Source organism: Misgurnus anguillicaudatus, chromosome 19 (assembly GCF_027580225.2).
Source record: "Misgurnus anguillicaudatus chromosome 19, ASM2758022v2, whole genome shotgun sequence".
Lineage (NCBI taxonomy): Eukaryota > Metazoa > Chordata > Actinopteri > Cypriniformes > Cobitidae > Misgurnus > Misgurnus anguillicaudatus.
This window is the reverse complement of record NC_073355.2, coordinates 8,346,274-8,366,070: the sequence shown is the minus strand read 5'-3', so window position 1 is coordinate 8,366,070 and position 19,797 is coordinate 8,346,274. Positions and strand designations below refer to the sequence as shown.

General features: G+C 39.5%; 3 protein-coding genes across 3 annotated transcripts; 2 read left to right on the top strand and 1 right to left on the bottom strand.

Annotated features, from left to right (window-relative positions):
* Positions 1 to 381: 381 nt before the first annotated feature.
* On the bottom strand, positions 382 to 4,311 carry LOC129424355 (GTPase IMAP family member 7). The gene is made up of 2 exons (XM_073856523.1): positions 4,245 to 4,311; positions 382 to 2,149 (listed from the first exon to the last, which is right to left on the bottom strand). Exons 1-2 carry the CDS (start codon positions 4,309 to 4,311, stop codon positions 1,092 to 1,094), a joined length of 1,125 nt encoding a protein of 374 aa, XP_073712624.1. The 3' UTR covers positions 382 to 1,091.
* A 2,513-nt stretch (positions 4,312 to 6,824) lies between these two features.
* On the top strand, positions 6,825 to 8,787 carry LOC129424344 (uncharacterized). The gene is made up of 10 exons (XM_073856522.1): positions 6,825 to 6,931; positions 7,231 to 7,300; positions 7,392 to 7,503; positions 7,595 to 7,665; positions 7,753 to 7,823; positions 7,950 to 8,083; positions 8,169 to 8,236; positions 8,323 to 8,451; positions 8,538 to 8,749; positions 8,784 to 8,787. The coding sequence occupies exons 1-10, from the start codon at positions 6,828 to 6,830 to the stop codon at positions 8,785 to 8,787; spliced, it is 975 nt and encodes a 324-aa protein (XP_073712623.1). The 5' UTR covers positions 6,825 to 6,827.
* A 2,173-nt stretch (positions 8,788 to 10,960) lies between these two features.
* On the top strand, positions 10,961 to 12,543 carry LOC129429416 (uncharacterized). Its single transcript, XM_073856521.1, has 5 exons — positions 10,961 to 10,968; positions 11,088 to 11,259; positions 11,426 to 11,623; positions 11,789 to 12,009; positions 12,175 to 12,543. The coding sequence occupies exons 1-5, from the start codon at positions 10,961 to 10,963 to the stop codon at positions 12,329 to 12,331; spliced, it is 756 nt and encodes a 251-aa protein (XP_073712622.1). The 3' UTR covers positions 12,332 to 12,543.
* Positions 12,544 to 19,797: the final 7,254 nt, after the last annotated feature.

Below are 19,797 nucleotides of genomic sequence, written 5' to 3'. Positions count from 1 at the left end.
TTATATTCATAAATATATAATTTTTTAAATAAATTAAGTTTTTTTTTTTTATCAGAATAGCAACTTTACCAAAGTAAATGTGGATGTTGTAAAATTCATTATGTTTGTTTGTGTTAACATCCTGGTTTATTTAGTAGTTCAGAGGCTTTTGCTGTCTAATAAAGACAAAGGTTTCACATGATCATACCTCTTGTAAAACTGAACTGGACCATAAAATATGTACAGTATGTTTCCACTAAAAGAGGAAAAACCTGAAAAATTCCTGTCTTGGTGTGTGTGTTTATACATCCATTCCTAAACACAGCAGAGATCAGAGCCCAACCCCCAATATTTTTGGCTAAAATAGACAAATTTTTGACAAATTACATAAAATTGTGGTATTTGTTTATTTTTTACAGCACGAAGGCACATAGACAAGTATGCTAGCACCTATATAGAAACATTAATACAGAATGTACACAATATACAGCTTAACATTTCAAATTGAAGTGGATTTCAATAGTTCAAACTAAGTTTTAGGGAAAGGGTGGGTAGCAGTGACAGCCGGTGACTTCACTTCTCAGAAGCGTGAATTGAAAATATGTTTGGTGCTTCATAGTAACCTATGTGTTTCATGTGTCATGTCAAAATACTCGCAAGACACTCACTAACAGTAAACTTTGATTACATATGAGATTAAGCGTGTATCTGGTTAACGTGCGTCTCTTTTATCATAAAGCCCTTCAAAGCATCTGCAGCAGGCACATATTTTGACATAAGTGTACATGACGCATCAAACACATATTTTGACATGCCGGGCTACACACATGACGAGCTACATACATGTTTTGATGAGCTTCATAACGTGCGTCCCTTGACTGGTCAGTAGTGTCAAAATATTCTGGTTATTCACTGCTCTTTGTGAATCAAATTATATTTAAACCATAACATAGATAAGTAATATGTCTTTTTGGCTTACTGTATAGCTATCCCCAAGACATTACATATAGATCATGTTATAAAGAAGTAGTGACTCATTCAGCTTAATAAGATTGAGATCATTGTAACCCATCCACACATCAAAGTACCACTCACTAACTTTATTTCTACTGTCAGACACGAGGCACTCTATAAAAACGGTTAACAAATGTCGAATTAAAGCTGCTTGTATGAGGTCCCACTCTTTCATCCAAGTGTTCGATGGCTACCTGAATAGCAGCACCTGATGCTCCGCCCACAGTCCCTCCTACAGCCCCTCCCACTGCCATTCCTGCCGGCCCTTCGACAGATCCTACTATCATTCCCATGATTGCTCCAGCCACAAACCCCATCCCGAGCCCAACAGCGAGTGAAGTCCTGAGCCAGCTGTTCTCCAGCTCCGCCTTGGCCCGGATTTCGGCTTCCACGCTCGCATTGTAGGCGCCCGTTTGCCATTGCAGCTCATCTCCCTGAAATTGCATCTCCAGTTCCCGTCGTCTCCACTCCATCTCGACATGTTTCTTCTTCTGTAGCTTTCTCTCCTTGCTTCTGACGCTCTCCTCAGCCCTCTGGTAAGATCTGTTAATGTAGTAGTGTCCTCCCAAAGCTCGCAGCATCCGCTCGATCTTACGCAACAGCTCCCCGCTCCCGGCCCTGTTCCTCCAGTGATTACTGAAGACGTGATATCGACAGTTGAACTGCTCGACAAGTTCCCTCAGATGCCAGTCGGTTTTCATGACTCTGTCATTAAGTGCCCGGCCTCTCAAATGCCCGTCGTACAACAGCAGGACCATTGCGTAACTCAGGACGTTCTTCCCATAATTCTTCTTAACCAGCTCTGGAGTCTTCATGTCATTAGGGGAGATTTTCTCCAGGTCAAAGGCCATGAGTACAGCATGAGGTCCAGGAGTCGACAAGCACGTTGATCTCTTCAGCTCTTTTCTCATCTTGGACTTGGACAGGTCTCTGTCGTACAGGTTTGGTCCATTGACTACCGCAACCCTTCTTCCAGTCAACTCTCCCAGGTTTTTCTGGCTGCCCACAATGCTGTAGACATCCTTGGAAAAGACTTCTCTTCCCAAGATGAAGTTGGTGAGAAGAAACTGAGATGGACCACTGCTCCCAATAACCACAATCCTTAGCTCCACATCACTGAACCCTATAGAAAAATAAAACCGTAATTCATAAAATGCTTACCACAAAAATAAACTTCCAACCCCGTATGCCCCATTGTTTATTTCCACATGCATCTAATGCAAAAAGGAGAGTACCTCTAAAGGATTATTGAGCTCCAAAGTGGTGTGCTAGCATACTCATAAACACTGGAAATTCACTTTCTGGAGATACTCACATTTTAAATGCCTTTTTTTCTGTTTATATGCACCATAATACTGATCACACACAGTGTTGAACTTAAATACTACTGAATTAAATACCAAGTTGTAGCTATGTTAAATTAAATGTTTTTGGCGTTTCTCAATGTCAAGGAAGGATCCTTGGAAACCAGAATTTCGAGGATGCTACGTCATTGATGTCCATCGAAGGACTGTTCCAATGTTGAGGATCCTTGGAATTTCAGCCAAGGACTGAGTCCTTCATTTCGAGGAATATCCCATATACAGGAAAGGATGCATATGTGTATCCTTCGCGCTCTTTACGCAGTGAAATCACCCACAATCCTATGCGCGCAGCACCGAAAGCACACCTTTCATTGACGTAATGACGTGCACTTTCTAGCCTGTTCCATTTATCTGTTCTCCAAATGCTTAAGAGAAGCCTCGCCTAGCCTCTGAAGGAAGTGACTTGTAAGAACTAGTCCTGCCAAGGAAATATCATTGACATTGAGAAACGGCCCTAATGTACCAAATACTACTTTTGTGGCGCATATTGAGTTTCTGCACTAGAGCGCCATCTGGCTTTTGGATGTAGCGGCATTTCACCATAATTTATTGTCTGTGTCCGAAAGCTCTAAAATGCCAAGGCATCAAGGCACATCCAAATCCAATGTTTGCTTTACTTCCTGTCTCCTGAGATACATACATTTTCCTGTCCCACAATTCTATTTGCGGGCGTGTGGGGGGAATGTGATTGGTCGGGAATTCCATTCCATTCTGCTGTCTATGAAGTGTGTCCGAATGCATTTTTTTGAGATGCCTTCATGCCGCCAAAGTCATTGCCTCATGGGGCAGCGAGGCAACAAGTCAACTGCTTAAGCTTTCAGAAGCACCCGTTGAGAACCATAGCAAGCATAATTGCACAATTTATCGTCCCAACTGCGTTGCAGACAACTCTGATTTAGAATATTTCCCACCTCAAAAACAGAAATAACGCCTGAATTAAAAGGACAGTTCATCCAAAAATGTAAATTCTGTCATCATTTACTCACTCTCATGTTGATACAAACCTGTATAAATTTCTTTGTACTGATGAACACGAAGGAAAATATTTTGAGGACTGTTTGTAACCAAACCGACCAAAGGCCCTATTGACTAGGGGTGGCACGGTTCACAATACCCTCGGTTCGGTTCGTATCACGGTTCTATGGTCACGGTTCTCGGTTCAGTACGGTTCTTGTTGTTATTTTTTCTTTTAATTTTTAACACTCCAGAAATGTATTATCTTATTAATGTATTAATTATCCATAATTTAGGACACAGTATTAAAAAAGTTATATCATGTAATCATGCACAAACTGAATTTGACTTTAAGCACATTATTGGGACCATCTCTGAGGAAAGCCAGGTGAGATTTTGATACAGCAAGAGGGAAGATGATTTCAACATGCTTTTCATTTATTTGGCAAAAAAGAGAATGTGTATTGCCATATACATGAACTTATGTGCCTTTTTAGCACACAAAGATAACTTGCATTTATCAAAATGCCTACTTCAGTGTAGCTCTAAGATTTATTACTGAGAGGCTGCTTAAATACTGCAGAGAGTATATGTGGATGAGAGAGAAACATAACGTTTATACCTGTTATATTTAAATAGGTCTCTTTTGTCCACTTTTGACTACTTCTGTCCTGATTACTTTAAGGGGCAGTTTATGAAATAAGATCGCGCAACTTTCACACGCTAGCAAAATGAAACTACGCGGAAATCAACCGCTTTCGTTTTATCAATAAGAGGCTAAAAATAGCGCTGAATACGAAAAGACGTAAAACAGTGTTCATTACCTCAGATTAGATAAATGGTCGAAGAGAAGGCTGTCGCGTGTGGCTGTATCTATTGTTTTATTTCCGCTGTCATCATAGGTAACATAAAATAAAAAATGTTTCCACACACCAAACTTATACGACACTGGGGCATCCTCCAACTCCGGGCAGACTTCCATTTCTCTCCCTCTTGCCATTTCTACATGTAACATGACCGGCAGCACTCACTCTCCACACCAGTCACCTCTTCTTTCGCGCTATTCGCGAAAGGGAAACACGCTATCTGGGGTCACATACAGGGCATGAGGCTACATTGCGCATGCCATGAACCGTTGAACCGTACGGCACACAGGCGCTCCGAACCGAGACAAGCGAACCGAACGGTTCGGATTTTTTTCATGAACCGTGCCACCCCTACTATTGACTTCAATAGAAGGAAAAAGAATAGGAAAAGAAAAAAGTATTTTGTAACATTAAAACATTTATTTTACAAATGATTTAGTAGTTATAAGTTCCAGACATGTCCTGGTTGAGGTGGGAAATATACAAAATCCGAACTGTGTGAAACGCAGCACTCTTTAACTACAACGAAAAATTCTGTAGTTTTTTTCTGAAATTGTACAGCGATCTTACTCAAAAAATAAAGCTGAGATTTCAGATTACCTATATTATTGTAGTTAATACAACACTAATTGTAAATGTGAGCTGTAAACAGACTTCATAATTGAGAAATAAAAGAAAAATTTCAGCTGTTTTCAAGTGATGTGTTTAAAGTGCATAATTTAAAACATTCATGTGATAATATTCCAAAGATGCATTCAGAATCAAAATACATTTGACATACCTTCTCTTTTAAGCATGATTTCAGAAGCTTTAGTCGTTCTTTTTAATATGATGAGCTTTTCTCAGTATCAAAAACAATGTTAGATCATGTCAGACGATACATCTCATCCCTCTGTCTGTGTTGATAATGCACAAGCTCTGATACTGGACGGAATTTGCCCTGGAGGTAACAGAGAATTGAATTTACACGCGCCTCTGTCTGTCACCCCAACATTTCACTGTGACTTTGATTTTGTCTGCTTACATCTGAATCAATTATCATGAAATATTGATTAAAACTTTTGCTTTCGTTACTAAATTTTCAATATGATTTCTCTTTTAAATATTGTACATCTAGGACTGTTTTGTCTGATGATGTCATTCATAAAAAACACTATCACACTTAGCCTATTCTATAAAAATACTTTTCAAACAACAAAACCATACTCTTACTATAACCAAACCCTAAAATCAGAGGGACATGATAAGTGAAAAACAATGGTCTAGAAACAGCTAATCCTGGTTGTAAGCTTAAACTTAAAACAAACTGTACATTTATTTCTGAAATCTGATTGGTTGATTGAAATGTTGTCCCAGGGTCAACATAATGTTGCCCTGAGGACATCAACCACTTGGCAAAATCAGGAGAGGCCGTTCTATGCACAGTCCAGTCATTTCTATTGATCAGTGGTTGGTTGGAACCCTATATAATTATTAACGTTTGATTTTGAACTATGTAATTTAAATGCATGAATAAGTAACAAAAACCATTAGCTACCTTTTTGTTGTTTGTTTACTGACATATCAATCCTTTTGCAGTTTTATAATTGATCATCATATCTTTGGTATACAGTGGATGTGTGGCTGTAGATAACTTCCTGAAGACAATTTAAAAAGGCAAAAGTTAATAAATGCTGAATTGGTCAAATATACATTTTTGTATTTCCACCATTTGATCTTATTTAGGCATTTATGACTTGAGGAAATTTAGTATACTGAGGTTTTAAATAAAAAATTAATTTATTTATGGCAGCTAATCATTTTATAAAGATCTTTAGTACAATATTTATTTATTTATATAATAAAGATTTAATAAAATTATTTCGTTACACCTACATCTTCTGAGCGCAAGGGATTGCAGCCAACAAACACATTCAGGTGTGTTTGACTTAACATCGAGATGCGCAGACGGCACGTGGTATGACATCAACGTGTCGCGAGAGTCGTTAGAAAGCCCCGGAAACGGTTTGAACTCGCGGTACTTTGATGTCGCGCGCAGATGTCGAACGCATCTGAGAGATGTGTGGGCTGCCTGCACTCAACGTTGCGATCATTCAGGTGTAAGCTTATGTCGTGTCAAACGATCGCAAAACGTTTTTTTGTTCTTTTCCAACTCGATTTTTGACATCGTGTGATTTAACTAACTAAGTTAGTTGGAGTTTCCAACGGGTGAAGCAACGGTGCTGACTGCGGAGTAAGGTAACGTTAACCATTTTAACAGAAAATATGTTATGCATGCAAGTTAGTCGATCAACAGAATGATCGTCGTATATGTTCTTTACTTGATTTAAAGCTTATTAACGTTTATCAATGCAATGCGTACGGTTTAACGGTAACGTTACATGTTACTTTTCAGCGCTGGTGGGGATAAACCAGCAAGTTTAATTGAGTTAATGTCAAACCTTTCCCACCCCGACTTGGTTGTAGTAAGTTAATTATGACCTGTAAAATGGCCCGTATGTAATGTTAGCGTTACTGTCAGTCAGGCCTGTTTTTTTTTTAAACCACTCAAAAAAAAAAACAACGTTAACGTTGTTTTATTAAAGCGGTTTGATATATATATAGAAAGAAAGATCTTGTTGTTTTCCTTGACTCTTGAACTGTAAAACTTATGAAGTGCTTTTCATATACAGGTCCAGATGCCCAACCCCAAAGACCTCTCATGAGGTTTTCGGAGCGGATGTCTGTGACAGTGAACGGCGGTCTCACTAATAGGTAACATAAAACATTCACAGTAAATAATATAACGAAACTGTTGAAATTCATGAACTTGTTAATGCAGGGGTTCCCAAACTCGGTCCTGTAGGGCGGTCTCCAGCAGGCTTTAGCTCCAACTCGCCTCAGTTTCTAGTTAGTATGCTTAGTAAGATGTGTTTGATTAGGGTTGGAGCTAAACTCTGCAGGACACACACCCTCCACGACCGAGTTTGGGTACCCCTGTGTTATAATGTCAGTGGGCTTGTAATGATTCAGATGAGTGCTGAAGGAAACTTTTGTTTTTTTTGTATTTACAGACCTTCATTTCGTAGAGCTGCACGACCTCTGGGAGTGACTCCTCAAATGCGTCCTACTTGTGCTTCACAGGTTAAAGTTTACCAGAGCCCTGATCATAACTAGTGATAAATTACAAAGTAGTTGAATGCATGTATTAATTCTTTGTTTGTTGCATTTACAGCCAAGTGGGACACGTTTTGAGGAGTTTACACCAAGGCCGTTGCATGCTCGAAATGATTGTTCTTTAGTTGAGTCCCGTTACGTCTCCACCAACTGGCAAGCTAGGGGAATACGTAAGTTTTGAAATTTTTTGAAATATATTTATTTACATTTAACGGCTTTACAATTGTTCTTAAACTTGTACTTTTTGTTCTTGCTTATCAGGTTCTGTATACCCTAAGCTTCTCCTCCGTTGTCTGGGCCCTGGCAGGATACGCTCTGCTGACATCGCACAGGTTCAAATTTGATCATACCTAAAGCCAATTTAAAGCTAAAAGTAGTTTAATGATCATTTGTTAAGTCTCAGTTTGTTATATTTACAGCGGACTGTCAGAGAGAGGAATGAAGAGGTGAAAGTGATCGTTAGACGTTGCACACGCAGATCTAACGTTTCGTGACTTCAGCTATTAACCATTTGTTTTAATTAATCATTTGCCATTTTTGTTTTAGCCATGTTTATTAAAACAAATATGTAAACAGCAATTGTGTAGTTCTTGAATAATTCAATGTTTATTTATAGACCCGTACATCCCTTCATAAACCCGCTACCTGCCTTGGTTCCCCAGCGACGTCGAGGTCATCCTGCTGCTCCTACTGTAAGTAGTAGAGCCTTAATGCAGGACACCCCCAGACCTCTTCTGTCAGAGGAAATCTGTAAGTTATAAAAAAATTCATTTCAATTTCCAAGCAGTGCTATCAGTTTTTCTTATATGCACAATTGTTTTTAAAATCTTATCAGCTTCTGCACAGCCTGAGCGTCATCGGGCCCTGGAACCTGACAGGAGTCTGTCTGCTGTTGTGTCACAGGTTAGAGTTTTATCAGAGCTCTGATCATAACTAATGACAATTGTAAGTAGTCTACATGCATTTTTTCCTGTTTTTTTTATTTACAGCAGAAACCTGTCATGGTTGTGCATCCTCTGGGCCGGCGTACACGTTGGGGTCGTGTCGCACCGGCTCAGCAGGTCCAGCCCTCGGCCGCTCGGCAGTTCCAGGCTACACCTATCGCTGTTGTCTCACTGGTAGAGTTTTAATAAGAGCTTTGATCATAATTAGTGCCAATTTTAAGTAGTCTACATGCATTTTTTCCTATTTCCTTTTTTTACAGCCGAGATTTACAAGCAGAGGGAAGGAGCAACCTGTTCAGGTTGTGCGTCCTCTGGGCTGGCCTACACGAGAGGGTCTTGTCGCACCCGCTCGGCAGGACCAGCCCCCGCCCGCTCGGCAGGACCCGACCCCGCTCGCTCGGCAGGACCCGACCCCGCCCGCTCGGCAGGACCCGACCCCGGTCGCTTGGCAGGACGCGACCCCGGCCGCTCGGCAGGACCCGACCTCGCCCGCTGCTGTATCACAGGTAGAAATGTACCTTAGCTCTGATCATAACTAGTGTCAATTTTAAGTTAAGTAATTTGTTTTAACCTCTACCAAGAGCTCTGATCATGACTAATGCCAATTGTAAGTAGTCTACATGCATTTTTTCCAGTTTTTTTTATTTACAGCAGAAACCTGTCATGGTTGTGCGTCCTCTGGGCTGGTCCACACTTGCGGGTTGTGTCGCACTGGCTCAGCAGGTCCAGCCCTCGGCCGCTCTGCAGTTCCTGCCTACACGTATCGGTGGTGTCTCACTGGTAGGAATTTACCTGAGCTTTGATCATAACTAGTGCCAATTTAGAGTGGTCTAAATGCCTATTTCCTTTTATTTACAGCCGAGTTTTACAAGCAGCGGTAAGGAGAAACCAGTCGCGGTTGTGCGTCCTCTGGGCTGGCCTACACGTGAGGAGCGTGTTGTGCCCCCTTCGCAGAACCGGACCCCACCTGCTCGGCAGGACCGGCCCCTGCCCGCTGCTTTCTCACAGGTAGAAATTAACCAGCTCTGATCATAACTAGTGCCAATTTTAAGTTAACAAGTAATTTAATGTGCATGTATTAAATATCTGTTTGTTTTAACTAATGTCCATTTATTTGTGAATTGTTGTATTATATGCATGCATTAAATCTCTGTCTGTTTTTAACCTCTCAGCTAGTCCAGCTCCCGCCCGCCAGGCAGGACCGGACCCCGGCCGCTCGGCAGGACCAGCCCCTGCCCCATGCTGTCTCACAGGTAGAAATTTACTATAGCTTTGGTCATAACTAGTGCTAATTTTAAATAAACAAATAATTTAATGTGCATGTATTAAATATCTGTTTGTTTTAACTAATGTCAATTTATTTGTGAATTGTTGTGTTATATGCATGCATTAAATCTCTGTCTGTTTTTAACCTCTCAGCTAGTCCAGATCCCGCCCGCTCGGCAGGACCAGCCCCTGCCCCTGCCCTATGCTGTCTCACAGGTAGAAATGTACTATAGCTTTGATCATAACTAGTGCTAATTTTAAATTAACAAATAATTTAATGTACATGTATTAAATGTCTGTTTGTTTTAACTAATGGCAATTTATATGTGAATTGTTCTGTTATATGGATGCATTAAATCTCTGTCTTTTTTAACCTCTAAGCTAGTCCAGATCCCGCCCCCTCAGCAGGACCGGACCCCGCCCCCTTTGCAGGACCAGACCCCGCCCGCTCGACAGGACCAGCCCGCTGCTGTCTCACAGGTAGAAATTTATCATAGCTTTGATCATTGACTAATGCCAATTGTAAGTAGTCTACATGAATTTTTTCCTGTTTTTTTTATTTACAGCAGAAACCTGTCCAGGTTGTGGCTCCTCTGGGCCGGTCCACACTTGAGGGTTGTGTCGCACCGGCTCAGCAGGTCCAGTCCTTGTACCTTCAGCGGATCCTGCCTACACCGATCGCTGGTGTCTCACTGGTAGAAATTTACCTGAGCTTTGATCATAACTAGTGCTAATTTTAAGTGGTCTAAATGCATTTTTCCTGTTTCCTTTTATTTAGAGCAGAGACCTGTCCAGGTTGTGCGTCCTCTGGGCAGGCCTACACGTGAGGAGCATGTCGCACACGCTCGGCAGGACCAGCCCCGAACCGTTCGGCAGGACCAGACCCTGACCGTTCGACAGCCTTTTGCGGACTCACAGGTCGAAATTTACCATAGCTCTGATAATAACTATTGTCAAATTTTAAGTTATAGTAATTTAATGTGCATGCATTAAATCTCTGTCTGTTTTTTAACCTCTCAGCTGGTCCAGACCCCGCCTGCTCGGCAGGACCAGACCCCGCCCGTTCGGCAGGTCCAGATCCCGTCGGCTCGGCAGGTCCAGACCTCGCCCCCTCGGCAGGACCAGACCCCGCCCGCTTGGCAGGCCCAGACCCCGACCGTTCAGCAGCCCTTTGCTGTCTCACAGGTAGAAATTTACCATCGCTCTGATCATAACTAGTGCCTAGTAACTATTTTAAGTTAAAGGTTTAAAGGTGTAGCTGAGGTTTTTCTCAAATTTTAGAAAAGAACCGCCTTCTCCACTTTTTTAAAATGCAATTGCGCAACACTCCTGATTGATAACTAGTAGGAGGACCAATAGTCTTGATGATTTACCCGGAAAAAGAAAATCCTCCGCAATACCTTTAAGAAGTAATTTAATGTCCATGTATTAAATATCTGTTTGTTTTAACTAATTTTATTTGTGAATTGTTGTGTTATATGCATGCATTAAAGCTCTGTCTGTTTTTACCCTCTCAGCTAGTCCAGATCCCGCCCCCTCGGCAGGACCAGATCCCGCCCCCTCCGCAGGACCATACCCCGTCCGCTCAGCAGGTCCAGACCCCGACCGTTCTGCAGGACCAGATCCCAACCGTTCGTCAGGACCAGACCCCAACCGTACGGCAGGTCCAGACCCCGGTCGCCCGGCAGGTCTAGCTCTTTCCCGCTGGTCTCACAGGTAGAAATTTACCATAGCTCTGATCATAACTAGTGCCAATATTAAGTTAATTTAAGTTAAATTTAGTGTGCATGTATTAACTATCTGTTTGTTTTAACTAATTTTATTTGTGAATTGTTGTGTTATATGCATGCATTAAATCTCTGTCTGTTTTTTAACCTCTCAGCTAGTCCAGACCCCGGCCTCTCGGCAGGACCAGATCCCGCCCCCTCGGCAGGACCAGATCCCACCCACTTGGCAGGACCAGACCCGACAGTTCGGCAGGACCAGACCCCAACCGTTCGGCAGGACCAGACCCCAACCGTACGGCAGGTCCAAACCCCGACCGTTCGGCAGGTCTAGCTCTTGCCCGCTGGTCTCACAGGTAGAAATTTACCATAGCTCTGATCATAACTAGTGCCAATTTTAAGTTAATTAAGTTACATTTAATGTGCATGTATTAAATATCTGTTTGTTTTAACTAATTTTATTTGTGAATTGTTGTGTTATATGCATGCATTAAATCTCTGTCTGTTTTTTAACCGCTCAGCAGGACCAGAACCCGCCCGCTCGGCAGGACCAGATCCGGCCTCTCGGCAGGACCAGATCCCGCCCCCTCGGCAGGACCAGATCCCGCCCACTTGGCAGGACCGGACCCGACAGTTCGGCAGGACCAGACCCCAACCGTTCGGCAGGACCAGACCCCAACTGTACGACAGGTCCAAATCCTGACCGTTCGGCAGGTCTAGCTCTTGCCCGGTGGTCTCACAGGTAGAAATTTACCATAGCTCTGATCATAACTAGTGCCAATTTTAAGTTAATTAAGTTACATTTAATGTGCATGTATTAAATATCTGTTTGTTTTAACTAATTTTATTTGTGAATTGTTGTGTTATATGCATGCATTAAATCTCTGTCTGTTTTTTAACCGCTCAGCAGGACCAGAACCCGCCCGCTCAGCAGGACCAGATCCGGCCTCTCGGCAGGACTAGATCCCGCCCCCTCGGCAGGACTAGATCCCGCCCCCTCGGCAGGACCAGACGCCTCCCGCTTGCTCAGCAGACAAGTTTTGTCCGTGAAGACAAAAAAATGAAGCAGGCTTCAATGAAGCAGCCCCCCCATCCTGAAATACAGATTAAATATTATGTACACACGTGAAACTTGAGATTATTGGTTAACAAGTATTTAAAACTGAGATCTGGGTTTGTTTTTAATACTTTGATTACTCAGTTAGCTGGATATTATTGTTAATACTTTTCTTTGATCTATTTGAATCTTAAAATCTTATCCTGTAGTTTATAAGAGTAATCTGTTGAGGATGCTGTGATATGAATATGTGTAAACTTATAAATTAGAAAAATGTAAATGTTAAAAAATGTGACTTCTCCATTCTTCTGTAATAGTAACAGTAAACAGGACAGATTACAGATGAGTACAGTGTACAAGCTTAAAATACAGGTATACAATTCAACATAACATTTAACATTATTGTCATAACTAAGTACCAGTTACAATAACATTAACTCATAAGCAGACGTCATGAGTTGCAGGATTTCTTCCCCGTGGTTCCCAAATGGCCACAGACAGACAGACAGACAGACAGACAGACAGACAGACAGACAGACAGACTGTATAACTGAATATAACTCTATAACCTCCAGCAATGAAGAAGATTCAAAGAAAGAAAGAAAGAAAGAAAGAAAGGAAGAAGTGTTATACAGTGAATTATTAACACGTTTTGTTAGTTGATTTATTTGCATTATTTTAATTTATAAGTTTATTTTGTACATTGTTTTTCTGTATTGAATGACCTTCCTTTTTTAGGGAGTCAGACACACTTGATCAGTCAGATCGAGACTCGTCTGTTTAACCAAGCGTTCACCTGATTTATTACCTAAACATGTTTATGCTTCAAAAGTGAGCTTGACCCAAACCAAACACACATCTATCTTACTGTAAAACTTGTACATTATATATCAGCAGCCTCCAAACTAACATCAGCTTGTTTTGTCTGCATGTCTCTTATGCTTATGTTTCCAGACTCAGCTCCGGTGCAGTGTGATGCTCAATGAGGACTGCAGCCATCAACCAGAAGCAATGAAATCTGTGATGATCAAAAGCTTCAACTTTGCATCCCAGGATCTGTCGCCGAAGTATGGGTGCCATCATATATTAATTATCATGAAGTATTTTAATGTAAAAATATGTTTATGTTTATATTATTTTCACAGATGCATCGATGCGAGTAAGTGAAGCAACTGTGAGGATGAGACGGTCCACATGCTCCTAAACTGTGATGCATTTTTTTTATGTTTATTGTTGTTTTAAATCAAAAACCAATAACTACACTTTTACTATAATGAAACCAGAAACCATAATTACTTTTTATAAGAGTCTGTCCAATATTTCTGTTTATTTTAATAAAATAAATATTTCATGTCAAACGAGTTCTAATACAGTCATTTTCGGTTCCGTCTAGACGCAGTGCTTCGCTGGAAGAAACACTTTCTTTCCCATCTTTATTTTGTTTTTACATATGGTATTTCGTTATGTTTTATTAGGTTTGTTCGACTTTATAGGGTGCTGCGAGAACCGACAGGGGAATGACGTCAACGTACCGCGAGAGCGAGTCGAGAAATCACACACAGAAGTCTAATTTCGAATCGCTCTCGCGGTACTTCGACGTCATCCGCCTGTCGGTTCTTGCAGCGCCGCATGAATTCGAACCCACCTATTATTTGCGGGCACGCGCCTTGTGAGTTCAAACAGCGGGCATTCTGGAAGTTCTCCTCAGACCGACGTTTTCGTTTCTGTGGTAAATTATGAGGTAAGTTTTCGTTAAATCCTGGTTACTTAATTAAAACAAGTTTATAGTAATGTTGTTGTTAGTAATTCGATATGACTAATATATTATGAACTTTAATGTTGACTGTTGATGGCCGCTGACAGTTGGACTGAGCTCGTGACACAGCTGTAAACTAATGTAGTGCAGATCTTTTATTTGTCTTTACCTTCTATGAAAATATGTTATGCTTGTTCTTAAATTTATTTGATATTGTTTAGTTAATTCTAACGCCAGTTATTTCGATGCGGGGGTTTGACGCGTAAATATAAGGTTATATAACTTACCGTAAGCTCTCTTCAATACAATGGATAAATAAAAATGTTAACTTACCTTCATTAAATAGTCAGAGCTCACTTTGACTGTAGGCCTACACATCAGTCTCATATAATGTATTAGATAATATGATTTTAATAAAAATGGCCTTTTATGTTATCATTAGATTTTATTGTGCTCAAGGTCGGAACACAGCTCATTCACACAAATCAAATAGTGACACACTGACTAATATCTACCAGCTTTCTGTTAGCAATTAAATCCTAAAGATGTACTCTAAAAACAAAGAAACTATCCAACCAAGCCAATGCCATTTAGTACAGAGATAAACTCATTTGCATGTTAAAGGGCACACTTTTGCACACATTTTTGCACACACCTAACAGTTACAAAGTGACAATTTTAACATGTATTTTGAGCTAAAACTTCACATATGTACTCTGGGGACACAAACGATTTATTTGACATCTTAAAAAAGTCTTGAAATGTGAAATGTCCCCTTTAAGACAAATTGCAGTATCTTGACACTTATTTTATTATTGCCACCTTAAAGACACACTTTGCAGTTATTTTACCTTAATATAACAGCTTAGTTATTTCAGTGGTAAACAAAGTCATAGTAGGGCGAATCATCCTCCTGCTGAAGCTGGGGGAGGACGCCGCTAGCAAAACCAGCAATGCAAGCTTGAGAGAACCGCCCCTGACAAATTTGAGACGTGAGGCTTAACGATTTGAAAGTTAAGAAAGCGCGTTCGGAAGAGAGAAAGAAAAGGAAAAGAGAATCTGACAGCGTTAGGAACCGGACAAGAGTCCCACTCGTTCAGGTTTTTACTCGTTGGCGTGAGCTAAAACAGTGGTTCCCAAACTTTTTCAGCGTGCGCCGTGCGGCCCCCCTTGTGTACGGTGCATTCCTTCGCGGTCCCCCAAAGAAAATTTGTGACAAAAAACTGTTCTAAAACTCAACATTTTAATTAAAAAAAACATTAAATTATTCAAAAAAGTAGTGCTTTTGGTTAGTAGCCTTATTTTTTAGGTTTAATTACACAGGATTCATGATAAATTAATGTATTTCATAAAATGTCATAAAACTGGGGCCCCCCTGGCACCATCTCATGGCCCCCCTAGGGGCCCCCAGTTTGAAAACCACTGAGCTAAAAGACAGCACTGGATGGGATGCTGTTCTGGCGATCTTGTTGATGGACTAGTAAGTAAATCTCTTATTTGTAAACTTGTTTGCGGTCTATGTTGTATGTTGTTGCGCTTGCTTGTAGTATGTCATGCGATTATCATGACAACCGCTGTCAATATCTCACATAATTATCAGGACATAAATAAGCCTAAAGGTTGTAAATAGTGTAAACATGCACAATTTGCAAACTATTATGATAAATAGCAATAATCATTTATAGTGACATTATAACGACCAATCAGGGCCGTGCACAGGGGGGTGGCCCGGTGGCTAGAGCAACTGCCCTTCTGCCCTAATCGGCTGAGGTGCCCCTCTCGCCAACCCCCGGCAAAGTGTTCTGTTAACGCTCGTCTAAAGATCCACTGTTTCTGGTAATCCACTTTGTGATTTCCTGCCCGCTCCGCAGCATCTCTCACATTCTGTGTCCACTCTTTGAAGGGCGAAGACGACAGTTTGTTGTATTAACAGGTAATTCATTACATTACTTCAGTTGTTGAACTGCTCAATTAGTAATTTGGTAGTTTGAAGCCGAAAGAGGTCGTGGTCTATATTTATTTTTGCTTGCTTGTGTTCTTGTGTTCAAACAGCAGCTTGTTTTCTCGTGATCTCGACATAACAAAAGTTGTATTCTTGTGATGTAATTAAAGCATACGTGTACTCAATAGAGCATAATTTTTAGACATATTTAGCAAATTAGCATGGATGAACAAATGAGATTTTACTTAGATCAGGTATTCGCTCAAGATGAAACAGATTTGCCAATAATTGACCATTTGATAGCGCGGTGAATTTAGGGACCATCTTCAAAGTAATCCATATACGTTTCTACTTTAAACAGCATTAAAATGGAATAACTTAAAGTCAACAAACAGTCACAAAACCAACTGTAAAGTGTTAGTGGTTGTCAACTATAATGCACACTTTTTTAGATGTTTCATATTTATTCAAATAAACTGTTAAATACTATTGAAGATAGAAACGTGTACAGTGCACTTTAGAGATGGTCCCTAAATTCACGAACATCAAACTTTATTTATTTATTAAGTCTATCGACAATTAGCTACGCGTGGTAACGGCGAAGACTTATACATCAGCAGTCCACTTCAAAATAAATGAAATATTATGGACAGGATATTACATTATTGCATTTGGATTATTATGTCTGGATAGCGAGAAAACAACTTTTGTTATCTCGAGATCATGAGAAAACAACCAGCAAAAATAAAAATATGGATGACCTCTCTCGGGTTTTTGTATTTCTGTGGATGATTTGCTCTCTGTCTTCTTAAAGTGCTAACAACTTAGCAAACATTTTTAGAACTACAGTGATTGTCTAATGAGTAATGTACCCGATGAGATCTAATATAAATAACACCAAATTTGCTGTTGTTGGCACACTTTGTCGACAAAAAATAAAAAACAATGTTTTTTAAAAAAAAGTCAGAGTTGGAAGGGAGGCTGCAAAAGCTGTTCAAAATTGCAAACATGGATTCAAAGCTTCAGCATGTAAATCATATAGAATATTAAGAAGTTTTGTCACACTCTAAATCTTGTTATAAAGTCTATTTTCCATTATAATCACTTATATTATTTGATACTAATCTATAACACATCATATTTCTAAAACCATATAAATTGTGCCCCCCATGCCCCCTTTTTGGTTTGGGCCACTGCCCCTCAAAATGTCTGTGCACGGCCCTGCGACCAATGTTATGAAATAATGCAACGTACATAATCATGGCATTTTGTAATGTTTACATTACAATAAAAGAACACAAATGAAATGATACAGTAGATATAGACTATAGACTGTTTACTTGTGATTTTGCTGCAATCATGTAAAAACGTTATAAACTAGCAAACGCGGTACTTTATTATTATATGCACTCTACACTTGGAATAAACTTCTTATTATCCTATTACCATCATCTGTAGTTTAGTAGACTATGCAGTAGCCTAATATTTGTAAGAAATTGTGAAACATTACCTGGTCATTATCTTTGGAGGTGTACTAGAGTGGGAAATTACGACAGTTGCAAGTATTATCCAGCGACTCTTGGGGTCGCTGTTTGACAAAATGCCGAAAATGCATAGAGCGGCTTTAAAGCTCACATAACACACCACACACTGTTTCTGCTAATCTCATTTTAAATAAGTAGTCCCCCCCCAAAATGGTCCCTATTGACTTTATCATAGTAATTTTATTGATCTTATGAAAAGTCGATGGGTCCCATTTTAAGGGTGGACTACTCCTTTAATCTTAAATACCTATAGAGTAGTATTGCATAATTTATATATCCAAAGAGCCTTTAGTTTTATCAGATTTATAAAAGACAGATCAGCTGTACCAATTCTCTAGGAATAAATCTGAGCTCCTGGAGACGTACTGCGGGCGGAGCAAGTCATGAGCAGGCAACACGCACAAAACATTATCCCAAATTCGCTTTGCATACATTTACAAGTATACATTTACTTAAAAACATTACACCATTGTTATCTTGCACTGAAAGAAATATATCTTATCAGGGCTCCAGACTGCAACCAAATGGTGGCATTTTGCCACCAAAGTTTGAGAGTGTGCCATTTAATTTTACATGCAGTTGCACATGTGCGACCAGTAAATTTGACCTTTTATATTTTGTGATGTGACACTGAATTTGAAACAGCACATTGTACTTTCTGCATCTATCATCAAAGTATTTATAAGTAATACAGTGGAATAAGTAGAAATGTGAATATTAGGTTAACATGTTGATTTACGGTGCGTGCCCCTAAATTATCTGGTTGTGCCCCTAAAATTTTCAGTTTGGAGCCACTGTGCTCCTAGTGAAAAAGGTAGTCTGACTCTGGAGCCCTGCTTATATATAGCTTAGATTTTATGCACATAAAAACTACACTGTAAAAAGTAATTCCTAGATCTAACTTGTAAAAAGTGAGGCAAGTGGCTGGATTTGATGTTTTAAGTTGAGTCAACTTGCAACCTTTTTAAAGTATAATAAACACTGTAATATTACTTACTACAAATCCAACAAAATTAAGTTTAGTTAACTAATAGTTCTAGTATTACTCTGTTAGTTTAATTTACTTTTCTTGGTACAGGTAACTTTTTTATGGTTTGTTGTTATTTTCATAAACATTGATTTAGATTTCATATTTCTGTGAGATGAGGGCACGAATTGTTTATTCAATCAATGCGCCCAACCAAATTCGTTTTGTGCAGCTGTAACGCGACATCCTTCAGTATGCAGTCTATGCACAAGCACCAGTCTTTTGAACAATGGTAACTACAAAACTCAAAAGAACACAAAATTATTAAGTTAATTTCCTTCTTACAAATTTAAGTGGATTATACATGATAAAATTAAGTTGAATTTACTCAATGGTGTGTTCATTTAGAATTACTGAAATTATTCAAATTATTATGTTATTTTAACTAATATTTTGTTTAAAAACTAAAAATTAAAAAATTGTAACACAGTTTTACTTAGTTAAATGTACTAAAGCACAGAAACACTTTTTACAGTGTAGGTCTCAAATCAAGTATTTTAAAAATTGGGACTAATAAACAAAATTGAAATGCAGAAAACCCCTTTTACAATTAGTTAGTTGGATTAACCATGCCTGATTTTTCGTTAACCCCCCTTGTTATAATGTTGATGTTTTTATTGTTTTTTATGTTTTCACTTAGATGCTGGGACAAAAATGCAACCAGGACATCACATCTGCAGTAACAAAGAGCAGAATGGAGAGCAACTGTTGCCCTTATTATAAATAGTTGTCATGTTTTGATGAAAACAATATTCACACTTTATTGCAAAATAACACATGTAATATAAACTACTAATTTAAAAAAGTGGCATATCAGTAGAATACAGAACTTGCTTATAGTAAAAATACAATAATTTGCTGGCAATATAGCTGCGGGTATGTAAATTTACAGTGAAAAGTATTAAAGAATATAAAAACAGGTCAAGACAAAATTTTGTTTACAATATTGTGGTTGTATAAAAATACTGAATATGGTTGGCAACCCAGCTGCCATTATTTTATAGCGAGCCGCTCTTTCACAGATGTTTAGAAGAGCTTTGAATGTTTGTAAGATTACAAGATCTCCCATTAACAAATTAAATTCCCCTACAGCAAATATTTCTACACACATCTACACGTGTACTATGCTATAATAACCAAAATGTCATCAATGCAATATCAAGTAATTAAAACACGATTTTCAATTTACCTAAAAACAGGCAGT